This window comes from Malaclemys terrapin, chromosome 16 (assembly GCF_027887155.1).
Source record: "Malaclemys terrapin pileata isolate rMalTer1 chromosome 16, rMalTer1.hap1, whole genome shotgun sequence".
In the NCBI taxonomy this organism is placed as follows: domain Eukaryota; kingdom Metazoa; phylum Chordata; order Testudines; family Emydidae; genus Malaclemys; species Malaclemys terrapin.
This window is the reverse complement of record NC_071520.1, coordinates 22,124,461-22,138,868: the sequence shown is the minus strand read 5'-3', so window position 1 is coordinate 22,138,868 and position 14,408 is coordinate 22,124,461. Positions and strand designations below refer to the sequence as shown.

Genomic DNA, 14,408 nt, shown 5'->3' with positions numbered 1-14,408 from the left:
ACAGATCTATTTTTAAGCAACTCACTATTACTGTTTGGGTTACTGTTTAGATGGTTTATTGACAGTACACTGCTGGATGGGCTGTGAGCTAAGCTCCTGGAATCTTTTAATCACTCTGTTGCATTTCATTATATGTTTATGTTGACCCTTTTTTCCCCCGTTAGTGCAGTGCCCACAGGCCTCTCTGTAGTTAACATAGTCAGGTGTTCAGTGCAGGGATCCACATGTTGGGATACTGTGTTCGGATTCCTAGCACTGCTGTTATTATTAATTATTTGTAGGGCAGTAGTGCCTAGAGACCTCAATGGAGATCAGGGCTCCACTGGACAAGGTACTGTATAAATACAAAGGAAGAGATGGACTGAAAGCTGTTCCGAGCAGGGACTAAGTAGACAAGGCAGACAAAGGGTGAGAAGGGAATGGACACAAAAGAGGCAAAATGACTTAACCAGAGTCACTCAGCAGCACTGTCAGGAATAGAACCTCAGTCTCCTGTGCTCCAGCCCCATGTCCTATCAATGAACCACACTGTCTCTTTAAGCTTGCTGTCTATTCTTGGGTAATAATATAAACCATACTTCCCACTTACGTGGCACATAATCACCTTTGTAAAACGCATGATAAAATATCATTCTCCCTATTTTACAGATGAGGAAACTGAGGCACAGACAGCTAAAGTGATCTCCAAAGGTCATAGAGCAAGTCAATAGCAGAGCCGGGACTATAACCGAGGTGTCCTAACTCCTAATCCAGGGCACTTTTCAATAGACCACCCTTCTTCACACTCTTACCTCACTGTGTTTCAGTTCCCCTCTCTGTACTGTAGTGTGCCCATCCGTAAAACCGAGGTAATAATTACCTGCCTCAGTTTTACAGATGGGGACATTATTGTTTAAGACCAATTGCCTCACAGAAGTGCAGCCATTAATTCATTTTTGTAAATGTCTTTGTAATACTTTGATAAAAGCAGTATACATCTGCAAAATATTATTACTAATGAGCCATTCCGAACGATTCATATTTGCTTAGTTTAATATATACTAAGGAGAGCTGTTTCCCCCTCTAAAATATCAGACAATACAGTATGCCGCCTATAATACTGAGAAGCAAATGTTGGTGCATAGAGTTGTTTTTAATCTGGAGCAGACTCCTTGGGCGGTAGTGCAGCCTGGCTCAGTGGAAACCCATTAGATTACTTTAGTGGGCAGATGGTGTCAAAGAGTCAGAAGTACGTAACAGCCTCCTGCTGTGCCCGTGTTCAGTATGCAAGAAATCATCTCGTATCAGACAACTGCTCCAGGGGACACAGTGAAGCACAAAGGAGAGAGCAGGACACAGCTAGAGTCACGAGCCCTTACAAGTGCTTGCCCCAAGATGTCAGCAACCTACCCCGACTAACAGAACCCTAACTGGTAAATGACGGAGGCAGTGAGGCAATGGTAAACGAGATGTGATCTGCTTTTGTGCCGCAGGGGAACATCTTCAAATGTGCGGGACACCTCTTTACACATATTAACCCTCAATGTGCCTCTGGGAGCTGGAGCAGTATAATTCACCCTTTCACTGATGTAGAAACTGCTGTTTCGAGAAGCTAAGACCAACTTTTCAAAAGCATCCACTAATTTTGGGTGCCTGCGGCGAGAAAGCTGGGACCTGGATTTTCGATAGTGGACCTAGGACTAAACTCCAGGCACACACACCCTGCGTCCTTGTGCTCAGCTTTTAGCCACAAAGTCATGCTTCTCTCTAATTCCTACCCACAGTCAGACGGTAAACAGACAAGGATCAGAACTGTAGGCAGAGCCTACAAGTGCCTAATGATGAAGTCGATTTAGTTGGGGTTGGTCCTGCTTTGAGCAGGGGGTTGGACTAGATGACCTCCTGAGCTCTCTCTTCCAACCCTAATCTTCTGTGATTCTAAGTCTAGTTAGTCACAATCCAGAGTCACATGCATTTGTCTATAATGTGGACCCACTGACACAGTGTTAGTACCTTCTGAAACACTCCTTTTGTGTATGTCCATGTGACACTATTCTCCTCTACTTACGCTAGGATGAATTATTCGAATGTCATCATATGAGCCAGATGCTCTATGGAGGCTTCATAAGGCAGGACATTTTGCTATACGGTAATCAGTAAGGTGCTGCTAAAGCGTGGGGTTTAAAACCACATAAAACTAAAAAGGTCCTAGACAGTTTCACACACTTGAGATAAAACTGTAGCAGTCTTTTCCCCACCCCCACACCTACCACTCCCTTTTTCTTACAGTGTCATGAAGCATTGTAATAAAGTGGCTGTTGAGAATGTGTACCGCTGCTTTCTACTGGACAGACTTAGAATTGCTCAGTTCTGTGTCACAGGCCCTTTATTGCTAACCATGTAAGGAAATTCTTCTTCGGTTCAGGTGTCAAGGGCCTGTACTTCTGAAGCTGGAGGATGTAACAGCTGCGCATTTGCTCACAAGTGGCCTAAAAAACAGAGCCCATCATGGTATGCTACAACAAAATCAAATCTCCATTTTGATTTTTTTTTTTTTTAAATGTTTTTCCAGTCAGATGTCGGGGCAAAAACCTGCCGTGACAAAACATTTCTGTGGCTTAGGGTTACCATACGTCTGTTTTTTCCCGGCCATGTCCGGCTTTTTGGTAATCAAACCCCCATCCGGGGGGAATTGCCAAAAAGCCGAACACGTCCGGGAAAAATACCGGCCGGGCACTTCCCCTGCCGGGCTCCAGCTGCTCTGCTCCGGGGGCGCAGGGTCCAGAGGCAAGGGGGCTGCCCAAAGCCAGAGCGCTTGGGCAGCTCGGCTCTTAAACAGAGCTGAAGAGTCAGGGGAGGAGCAGAGCAGCTGGAGCCCGGCTGGGGAAGTGCCCGGCCGGGGGCGCAGGGTCCAGAGGCATGGGGGCTGTCCGAAGCCCGAGCGCTACCGGCTTCACGGTTTGCCGGGCAGCCTCCAGACCCTGCGCCCCCGGCTGGGCGCTTCCCGTCCCGGGCTCCAGCTATACTGGGGAAGCGCCGGCCAGGGGCGCAGGGTCTGGGGGCTGCCCGGCAAACCATGAAGCCGGTAGCACTGGGGCAGGCCTTTTCGTGTGGCTGGGAAGGAGGAGGGGGAGTTAGGGCTGGGACTTTGGGGAAAGGGCGGGGAATGGGCGGAGTTGGGGTGGGGAAGGGGCGGAGTTGGGGTGGGGAAGGGGCGGGGCCAGAGCCCCGTGGAGTGTCCTCTTTTTTTATCTTTTAAATATGGCAACCCTACTGTGGCTAAAATAGCAAATTAAAAGCTTGGCCCTGCAGCTGCAAGTCAAATGGAAGTTTTGCCTGAGTAAAGACTTCAGGATTGGCCCTGTGGTTTTTGACCAGAACAGCAACATAAGATTTATGGATCATCTCTCTAGCCTCTGTGTTTTAACTGGATAAGCTAGAGGGGAATCTCCATGAATGGGTAGCTGTACGAGGGCTGACATGCAGAAGAGCGGTTCTGATTTCATCTAGTAGAGGGCAGTGGTGTGCAAGCACACACACACACACACACACACACACACACACCAGTTTATTACAACCCTGCTCACAACTTTTTTACTTTTTCCACATGATTTTACAGTCATATTTGTCCCTGCTGTAAACACCAAAAAATAACTAACCATTATGTACAACCTAATTAAAGGAAACCAAGCAAGATTCTTATTACAGTTAGACCAGAGATGCAGAACTTAAAAGGATAAATACAGAGATTTCATTTGTGGGTTGCTGGGCTCTACAATACACCCAAATCACTGTCATTAGTCTACAGTGAAGACAAATGGAATTACTCACCAAACCCAGCTGTGTATGGAGACCAGCGTCCCCCATCAGCCCAGGGCCTCTGATAATTGGGCTGACTGAGAGCTGAATGGCATTACTGCTACTGAATGGCATTGTTTTATTATTGTTGTTTATTCTTGGGTGATTATTATTGAAACTACTGGCTGTGCAGTTTATTTCGGTTTAATTGTACCTTGGGATTTTTCTTCTTGTGTATTTTCCTTTTATAAAGGACTACTGTACCTACCGCAGTGGGAATGTGCTTTATAAATCTAAATAAAAAGAAAAATAGGGATATTAAGCACCACAGAGAGTAGCTCTGAGATCCGTTAGCAGCAGGCAAGACCGAGCTCGCTGATTCAAAGGATTTCTTTGGCATACAATGGACATGAGAACTCATCTGTGTGATTATCTGGACATCTGCTTTGTTTCTCAGCCAGTGGCCTGCACACTGCCTGCCCAATTGTCTCCCTACCTTGACAACACGCAGCTCAAAAGGCACACGTTACAGCCGCCTGAGGCAGCTAGATAGGGTGACCAGATGTCCCCATTTTATAATGACAGTCCCGATTTTGGGGGCTTTTTCTTCTATAGGTACCTATTACCCCCCACCTCCTGTCCCGATTTTTCACACTTGCTATCTGGTCATCCTACAGATGGATAGGACACTTTTCCTTGCACTGCTTTCTAGCATGCACTGGGATTGGTACAGAGAGTGCTGGTTTCCTTTCCATGGCTCTCCTTGGCCCCCAACTATCATTTCCACTAAACTGAGCACCCATCTTTACACAAAGCTGGTTTGATACACTGCTCTTCTTGCAGAGCCAGTAGCACCCTGCAGCTTTCCACTGCCCATTCACATCTGAGAGTCTAGATGGGTCAGTTTTAAATATGGTTTCCGCTGCATGCTTTGAAAGACTGTAATGCAGAACAAGGAGTAATGGTCTGAAGTTGCAGTGGGAAAGGTTTAGGTTGGATATTAAGAAAATCTTTTTCACTAGGAGGGTGGTGAAGCATTGGAATGGGTTACCTAGGGAGGGTAGGAATCTCCTTCCTTAGAGGTTTTTAAGATCAGACTTGACAAAGCCCTGGCTGGGATGATTTAGTTGGTGTTGGTCCTGCTTTGAGCAGGGGTTGGACTAGATGACCTCGTGAGGTCCCTTCCAACCCTGATATTCTATTATTCTATGAATACACCAATCTGGGACGGCTCAATGGATCAGTGAAGGAGTGTCACTCAGTATGATACCGTATTGTCACAAACCTTTCTCCTTTAATGGAGCACAACAAATAAAGTCTAGGTGAAGAGTGATCTCCATCAGACTAATCTTATGTGGCCTGTATATGAAATGACACTTAACTGGTGTTGGCTCAATTCCCAGGTGTTTGCACCACTGGAAACACTATGAAAATTGGCACTGGCTGACACCTTTTTTCAGAAGTCTTAGCCAGGAGGCCAAGAAATGAGGGTCTGAAGTAAAACCCAATGAAGGAGTCTTGGCATTAACTTCAATGGGTTTTGTATCAGGCCCATTGTAGATATGGAGATTGACCTGCCCTCTTAAATCTTAGAGCTGGTGGGAAAGATGAAGAGAGATTGACTACCAATCCATCAACTTCCTGGGGCTGTCAGACTAGCTCCTTTCATGAGAATTAAATTCACTCAATAAAGGGCGAAAGCAAGACTATAAAAATAGATGAACCCCCCTTCTGCTGTTTATCTGCTTTTTCATAGAGGAAAAAATAGGTTGGCTTCCTCAAATATGTAATTTTTAACCCTGCTCATGATAATCAGTGCTAGTTAAGTGTCACCAAACTGCTTAAAATCCACTTAATTTTGAATTACTATTAATAATATAGCAAGAGACATTACGCAGAATGATGAAAAATCAAGTAATTAAATGTAACACTTCATAAACTAAACCTGCGATGAATCTTAGCTGCCTCTTCAGTCTCTCTGCAATCAATCTGTCTGCAGTTGTGTTTATGCGTCCTAGGACCGAGTGATAGACGGCCACCAGACTTGGCATCTACGACAACCTCAGGAGGTTGACTTAATGTGACTGCAGCATGAAAAAAATCTGATTATCTTTTGATTCTCTCTTTTATTAAATAAAAATGATCTTTATTGAATAAAGCTGCTTTTGTTAATATCTAAAACACTGGTTGGTGTCATAGAGCCTGCTGGTCCCATGGAACTAATAAAAGAAAAAGCAGAAGTAAAATTGAGAACATTACAGGAGAAAAATTGCATTAAGTGAGTATTGTGGCTGGCAAATAAAACACCGGCTTTTCTGTGGAACTATTTAGTTTCATTTCAATTTATTATTTTTGTTCTGTTCGTGCTGAGATGAAAAAAAAAAGCAGCAAAGAGCTTCTCCCAGATGCACATCATGTCAAGGTGCAAACAATGACCAAGGGGTTAATGTTACTCCCCACCCTGGCATAATATCCCGAAGGACTATACATGAGCTGCAGGTGGGACAGTGAGAGAATGCCTGTTTCACCAAACTGGCTTGAACCTCAGGGTAGGGCTGCTGTTACTTTTTGGGGGGCTTAAGCAAATTTGTTTTGATTTCTGGCTATAGACAACAGCACTTGAGGAAAAACCCTTGCTGATTGCATCTGTGGTTTGTTTCTGCTGAGTCATTCCACCAGCTCGCGCGCGCGCGCTCTCTCTCTCTCTCTCTCTCTCTCTCACACACACACACACACACACGATGGGGAGGGAAGACAGTTTTCAACATATGGTAAATTAGCCATAAATACCAATTTAAAGTTATGCAGCTACATCAACAGATACATTTTTGACAACCAGCTCCCAAAAGTGTTGTTATTACTATTGTGACATTAACAGAAAGAATATTTGTTTCCTTATCAAAAACAACAAGCTTGTGTTACCAAAACAAAACACAGACTGTGAAATGTTGACTAGACCTACTAATTGTGAAATTCAACCCTGCTCTCTTGTCTGAAGATACCAGAAAGAGTTAAAAGAAAAAGAGAAACATTATTTTTAAATCAAATTCAGGATTCTTTAATTACAACCACAACCAGCAAATTCAGAACAATTATCCCTTACCAATAAAATAAATCCTGTAATGTTTCAGAGTAATGCTCCAAAAGAAGTTGTATTGAAACATGTGTGCATACACTTTATATTTCCATTTTCAATATTTTTATTCACAATAAACTCCCCATTCTCAGAGCTCCCATTGACATCACTCGGAAATATGCCCATGGAGCTCTTTCAGAAATGGCTCACAACTTAGTGGAAAATGGGAATGTAAAAGAAACATAAGCAAAAGAGCTCAAGCCTGTATTCTTTGTGCACTCATTATTCCCACTGAAAACAAGATGCAGGAGTGAGTACCAAGGTAGTTAACTTCCTGTACAATTATGACCCACCTCTCATGCAGACTAATTGCAGTAACTGGGTATTTCTTATGAGCTGTCGACCATATTCTGATATCTGTGTAATCCCATGGAAGTCAACGGAGTTGAGCAGATGTAACCAAGGCTAAAGTTTTGCCCTATACGTACAAAAAAAAAAAAAAAAAAAAAAAAAAGGAGGGGGGGGATTATGTGATGTAACTGACACTATTGGGAGGGTCCAAAGAACAATAAAATACAACATTAATAATTTAAAACAAAAACAGGAGAACATTTGTTGTATCCAAATAGCCATCTGCTTCTATCAGATGTTTATATCTAAAACAGTCCAATCAAATAGTATTGTTTTTGCTCCTTGGGGGATTCTTTTTCCTTTCCTAAATTAGGAGATTGGCATCACTGCAAGTGGAATTCCATCTCTCAAACCTGTGGGGAACACCTTTAGGAAAGTAATTCTATCTAACTAGTCTGCCATGCCCCTACATTTTATAACAAATGGTCTTCAGCACCTGGGGGAAACAGAAAATCAAAACAGAAGCTTTATGGCCAAAGAAGAAATTGCCTTGGAAAATGATCTCACAGGAATATGTCTGCCCCTCAGATGATGGAGGAGAAGGACAAGAGATGCTTAGGACAATGCAGGAGGGCAAAAGACCACTTTGACATTCTCTTGCTGGCACCATTTTGCTCATCTCAATTTGGGGCTGTTGTTTAAAGCAGTGGTTCTCAACCAGGGGTACGCAGAGATCTTCCAGGGGTACATCAACTCATCTAGATATTTGCCTGGTTTTTACAACAGGCTACATAAAAACCACTAGCAAAGTCAGTACAAACTAAAATGTCATACAGACAAAATGAGAAAGTAAGCAATTGTTTAGTAATAGTGTGCTGTGGCATATTTTTATGTCTGATTTTGTAGGCAAGTAGTTTTTAAGTGAGTGAAACTGGCGTATGCAAGACAAATCAGACTCCTGAAAGCGGTACAGCAGTCTGGAAAGGTTGAGGACCACTGGTTTAAAATGAAGGATCTCCAACATTTGACAGAGGGTTTTATTGGCCAAATGTGCATGCGTAATGCCTCTCAGCTCCATAGCTGCTGGAACTAGCAGTGCGGGGGGTGCTACCGCACCCCCTGGATTGAAGTGGTTTCCATTTATATTCAGGGTTTACAGTTTGGTTCAATGGCTCTCAACACCCCCACTATGAAAACTGTTCCAACACCCGTGCTCAGCTCCCATTGGAAAAATCTTAAGAGTGCTCAGCACCGCTCAGGTAATGTTCAGTTCATTGCAGGACTGGGCCCTAAAGAGATATTTGCTGTTAGAGGAGTTATGAAAGGCCCCATCCTAACCCCATTGAAACCAATGAGAGTTTTGTCCTTTAAACAAGCAATTGTTTAGCATTAAAAACCATGGACAAATGTCCCTGTGGTTCAGCCTGTTTATTTTTGGTTACAACAGATTCAGAACTTCACTACTGAAAATCTCTGAAGAAGTTTTCTATAGTTGGAGACGGATTCTGTTCCCATTGATATCAATGGCAAAACTAACTGACTGGGAGCAGGATTTGGGACCATAACTGGAATTGTATAGCCACACACCGTACATATTTAGGTACACACATCGCATCAGCATTCGCAAGTAGTTCTGCTGAGAATGCTGAACTCATTACAGAAAACATGACAACATTTCACCTCTTGAGCTTGAACTAATTTCCCCCTTCACAGGATAAAAGCAAAGCAAAACCCATAAATGATGCTTTTCAAGTCTTGGAAACGTGTAGTAAGGAAGCCTTGTTGCCATGCTTCAAAGTAATCAGCAACAGACCTATATACACAATAGGCAACTGATTGCTTTTGCATGTTAAAAAAAAATCTCTCTCACACTTACTAAAACTTTGCCATAATGTCATAAATGAAAGAAGCATTTCTATTAGCAACAACAAAGCATCAAACAAAGAATTATGCCCTGTAGCAATAATCAAGACTGATTATTTTTTCAGTTTCCTTCTGTTAGGGAGATCAACCTTTTGCACAGTGTCTTCTAATTCATATTGTAAGTCTCTAGAAACCTCTGGTCTTTCTGATTATTCTAAGACACCATAATAAGATCTGAGTCTGTTACCAGATATGAAAATAGCTATGTACCTGGAATATTTTTTCTAAATCACAACACAATACACAGACCCAGCAACCATACAACAGCATGTTATCAACTCTAAAATGCAAAATAAGCAATACCAGTGATTCTAGAAGTACTAGTAGGATCAGGTGTACGTAATTCAAAAGGTACTAGACTTAATGAGACTTCACAGTTTGTATCAGAAACCTCAGGTTGTAGTTTTTGCATTAGTAGATTTATTTAACAAAATAGCCTTACCAAATTCAATTTTCTGCCCAGATTTATCTTTCAAAATAGTGCTGGGTGGTTTAATAGTTAAAAATAAAATCTCAGATGTATATTATAATTTCTGATCCAACCAGCAAACCATCAATTTCAAGCAAATAAATTCTGTAGATCTCAAATACCACTTTTATTTCAAGGTTGCAATGAGTTTCAATCAAATGCAAATCCTCTGTTAATCCAGTGTTAAGGTTGCAAATAGAAATACACCCCAAAATACAGGAAATGAAAAAGTTTATATTCTCACTGCAGTGTTTATTGACTAAAAATACCAACGTTGCTTGTAGTAAAATACACATTTGGCAGCCTAACTAGAGATCAAAAGCTATAGATTTGTAAAGGTGAATGACGTAATCTTAAGCAAGAATCATAATCTTTCTATTCCCTGACTTTAGTGAGTTTTCATTTGCAACTTTAAAGTTGCACTCATATAGTGGTTTGCATTTAAAGTATTTTGGGTTGTTTTGGGAGTTCTTAAATTTGTTTTAAAGATAGAAGAGGGAAAAGGAAAATCCTTACCTGTGCAACTGTGGAAATACAGAACTGTGGTCTGTGCACAAATTTTTTCTCCAGTCAATAGGTTTTAAATTCATCCAATCTTTAGATACACAAATAATATTAAGTCTGGCACTATACAACTGCACTATAATCGTGCTGCAACTTTGAAGTGCCACTGGCAATTATGTAACAAAAAACCTTTTTAAAAAAATACTTCACTGCACATAGACAAAACTCCTTTAACATATTTTTACAAAGAAATTACAGGTATAAACTCATATGACCACTATTCCTCACTGAGGACTGGCAGCCTGTACATTCTAAAGCAGTAACATTCGAGCCAGTTTTTAGCTATTCAGGCACAAACAAGTCCTTAATATCTTCCTAGCAGAAAACGTATTTATCCTCCCCCTCCCCACCCCCCATTTTGATAACTCAAGAATTAATTAAAAGATTTTCTTCATGCATTGAAAAAATAAATTGATCTATGGGCTGAGACCAAGCATCAGAAGCTTAAGAGTAAAAGGAGAAATTTTGATTGCAAGAAAGTTGTGAGTGGGTGGGGCGGTATGTGACTTGGCCTTGTAAACCTTTTTGTAACTTTATTCCAGGGCAACACAGAGGGAGGTCACTGGCTCAGGAAGGATATCAAAAAATTCCAACTCAAGTCAACATAATGAAATTCTAAAATCACTAATAGGAGAACTCAGAATAATTAACATCTCCTGGGAATTGCAACCGACCTATATTTCTATTGAAAGGGTGGCATGTTAGTTAATATCATGTGTTCTAATAAAAGATTATCAGACTGATACAGGGGCTTTCATCTGAATTATTACATGGGCCATCAAGCTAGGGAACTTAAACTCAAACTCGGGTACTCCTGAAGAATTTAAAAAACCCAGATAACTAAAAATCTTTGTAGTCCACATCAGAGGTTGTCCACCAGCACTGTATACATGAACACAGATATAGCAGACAGGTCACCAATGTAGATCTGAAAGGATGGGAATTTTTTTAGGTTGGCTTTGACAATTAACACTCGATTTCTTTTCAGAATGTTTTCTTGTGTTTGCCTAACACAAAGATCCTCTTTCCCCTCCCCTCCCAAGATGTGTCAGCCATAAATCCTACAGAAGAGGACAATAGCCAAGGCACCCCGAGAGGCTGCTGGACGTAAAGAAAAGAAGAAAGAAATTGTTCCTTACCTTTGGAAAAAACTGCTGCCAGGCTGAGGAGGAAGGGTGACAGGAGCTGCCACATTTTGCACATCCTCATGCTTGGGTCTGCAGGGAACTTAGGGTTCTATTTCACACACTTTGGAATCAAAATAAACCCCAATCAGCTGGAGAGGTGGCATGGTCAGAAAAGGTCACCTGGAGAGCGCAGAAGGCATTCCCTTCGCGGAGATGAACTGTTTCTTCAGTTTCGTCTTTTAACCCTCCCTTCCCCCAGAACGGCCGGGGCTAGTAAACCAAATCCACCCACCAACAGCCGGCTGCGATACATTAAGACAAAACTCTCCCGATGGAGCTAGATCTTCAGTCCTGAGCCCCGATCGTCTAAAAAGTAAACAGCTCCCCCGCTCCTCTCCCTCCGCACACATCCAAATAAAAACAGCAGCACCGGAATCTCCAGGCAAACGACCTCACACGCTAGCACAGGGCGCTATTGGGGGGGACCCACACACACTTCCCCTTCCACTCTTAGCAGGAGCCTCCCCCACCATGCTCAGGAGAGCGGCTTTATTGTATAAACCCGGCCCCCACCTCCCCATTGGGAAAGCACGTTCCTTCGCGGCGCGGCGCTAAAGTTTCCCTGGAGGTGGGGATGCTGATCTGCCCAGAAGCCAGGCAGGCACCGAGGGAGGCAGGCTGGGGTTTAGTTCTCTCTCTTTTCTCATTCACTTGTTTAACTCTCCTCTCCTCGCTGCTATCGAGTCTCTAATGCTTTCGGGGAGGCTGGAAGGAGCAGCGGCGGCCGAGGGGGAGCTGGAGACTTAACGGATGCCGCAGAAGTTGATCTACACTCAGGGTGCTGGTCCCCGGCTCCCAGCTCCTCCTCCTCTGGTCCCGACCCGCCAAGTCCATTGTAGTGTTTTGTTTGTTTTAAGCCAGCGGGTTTCGCGAAAGAATCAAAGAGGAGGAGGCACCATACACAAATAAATAAATAAAAACTCAAAGAGCCCAGCCTCTAACTAGACAGCCGGACTCACCAATCCACGTGCAGAAGGCAGGGGCTGGGTGGAGCTACTGAGCCCATCCCCCTGGGTACCCGGACAATCACAGCACAGGTGGGCGGAGCACCACCAGCACTCACTCAGCCAGGACCCTTCTAGGGCATCGCAGGGGCTGGGGGGCGCTGGCTGGCTGGTTAGCAAGCACCGGGGCGAACCAAGGGAGATTTTTATTTCCTGCAGTGACTGAGATGATATATAGGTACATTGCTTTCCGCCCCCCCCTCTGGCAATCTTGTAATTATTGCACTTTAGTGTAGAGAGAAAAAGGAAAAGTTGAAGCCTGCCAGAGTTTGGCCCCAGCCCTCACAAAATCCTACTGGTTGAATGCATAACAGGTCTAGCTGCTCCTGTTGTACCAAACAACCAAACCAAACTGATAGAGCCTGTCGCAGAAGCACCACACACAAAAAATCCAGACTTTGCCTTAAAAATCCAGACTCTGGGGCCCCCACGTGAAATCCGGCACCTGGACCCACAGCCCCACAAAAATTCAGATCTAGAATCTGGTTTCTGCAAGATTTTGGCTCCAGAATCAGTAATTGTACTTTTGAAATAGGACATAGGTGTTGCTTTTACTACCACCAAAATCTGGATCCTGGCTGGTAGAAGAAACTGCAAAACACTCTAATTTGGCAGGTGTATATTACCATGTTTGGTTTGGCGATTTTGCAGCTATACTGAACACTGTACAAATGACACTGACACAGCAACAATATTAGCTATACTTATTCTACATAATTTTAATAATGTGTTAGAAATAATTCTCTGATCTAAAATGTTCCATAAATTACTAACTGTACAAATTGTTAAGTCTGTAGCTACATTTTTTCACCCCCTTTGGTCAAGGATAATAATCAGGTCATTATTTCTTTAGCAGATGGAACAGCAGCAAAATCAAAACACAAAAGCTCAAACTAAAAATATTGCAAGGGCTGGCAGGCTGTGTGTGCTCTGATGGAGTAGGAACTCGATGAAAGATGTATGGCTTTTCTTGTCATATTAAAATCCCCATCACTGTAGCTTTAAAATGGGTTTATCAAAATAAAACTTCTTCTAACTCTGGGACTTGCTGTGTTACACTTTCTATTTGCTAAGAAATAGCTATATGATCAACCATGCAATAGGGAGAGGTTGCATTTCATGTGTGTGCATTTAAAAGTTCATTTTGGTTTTAGAGGTATTACCAGTTTCAGAGATGGTGACAGGTTTCAGAGTGCTAGCCGTGTTAGTCTGTATCATCATTCAGTTTCAGAGAGATTTCCTAAACCCTTGGACTTCAAATGGCAAATACCTCTACAACTGGTATTATATCTAAAACTGAATTGAACTTTCTAAGTGCATCCACTATAGGAGGAGAGGTAAAAAAGGCTACTGACTATATCATCATCGATATCTGTATATAGATATATATCTACCAGGTTGCTCAAGATGGATGAATTCTTGTAACCAAAGTCTCCCATATGGTTGTATGGTAACAGTCTGATTTGAGTGTTCAGTGACAAAACACAGGTGGACCCAGCCAGATTCAAATGGCCAAATTCAAGAGTACTGCAGAAACATGTACCAGGAAATGCTGGGATCCAGACATAGGTGCTGGAACTGCAGCAGCCCCTGGCTTGAAGTGGTTTCCATTATATACAGGGTTTACAGTTTGGTTCAATGGCTCTCAACACCCCCACTATACAAATTGTTCCCACACTCCTGGATCTAGATTATGCTGGTGGATTAGGTGGAGTTGAATAGATAATACATTTAGGCAGTACAAGTATGTGTGTTCTGGGAGACTGGAGAATGTCACCAAAAATGTGTTGCATCCAGCAGGATACAGGTTTACATATTTTTTTTAAAATATATATTTTTGCAGCTGTCAGGGACCATAGTGTGTTGGGAGCCAGATTTGTTACATGTTTGTTTGATTGATTGTTTGATTGATTAATTGAGTGTGCTATTGTACTGGGGCACATTCAAGGCCAGATTATTAAAGTGCAGTAGCAGCTGCTAAATACATTCTCCATTTAGTCAGTGGAATCTGGGCCCAAACTGGCAGGAACCAGGTCCAGATTTTTGCAGCACTATTG

The 14,408-nt window shown here is 42.7% G+C and overlaps 1 protein-coding gene across 2 annotated transcripts in view; it reads right to left on the bottom strand.

Moving 5' to 3' along the window:
* TMEM132D (transmembrane protein 132D) overlaps positions 1–12,170 on the bottom strand; it is a 416,714-nt gene extending 404,544 nt beyond the window's left edge. The window contains exon 1 of one of the 2 annotated variants that reach the window (XM_054005982.1): positions 11,300–12,170. In XM_054005982.1, the coding sequence (XP_053861957.1) occupies positions 11,300–11,369 (70 nt within the window). In that variant the 5' untranslated portion in view covers positions 11,370–12,170. The remainder of the gene's footprint in view (positions 1–11,299) is intronic. The other variant, XM_054005983.1, reaches the window with a different exon arrangement.
* Positions 12,171–14,408: the final 2,238 nt, after the last annotated feature.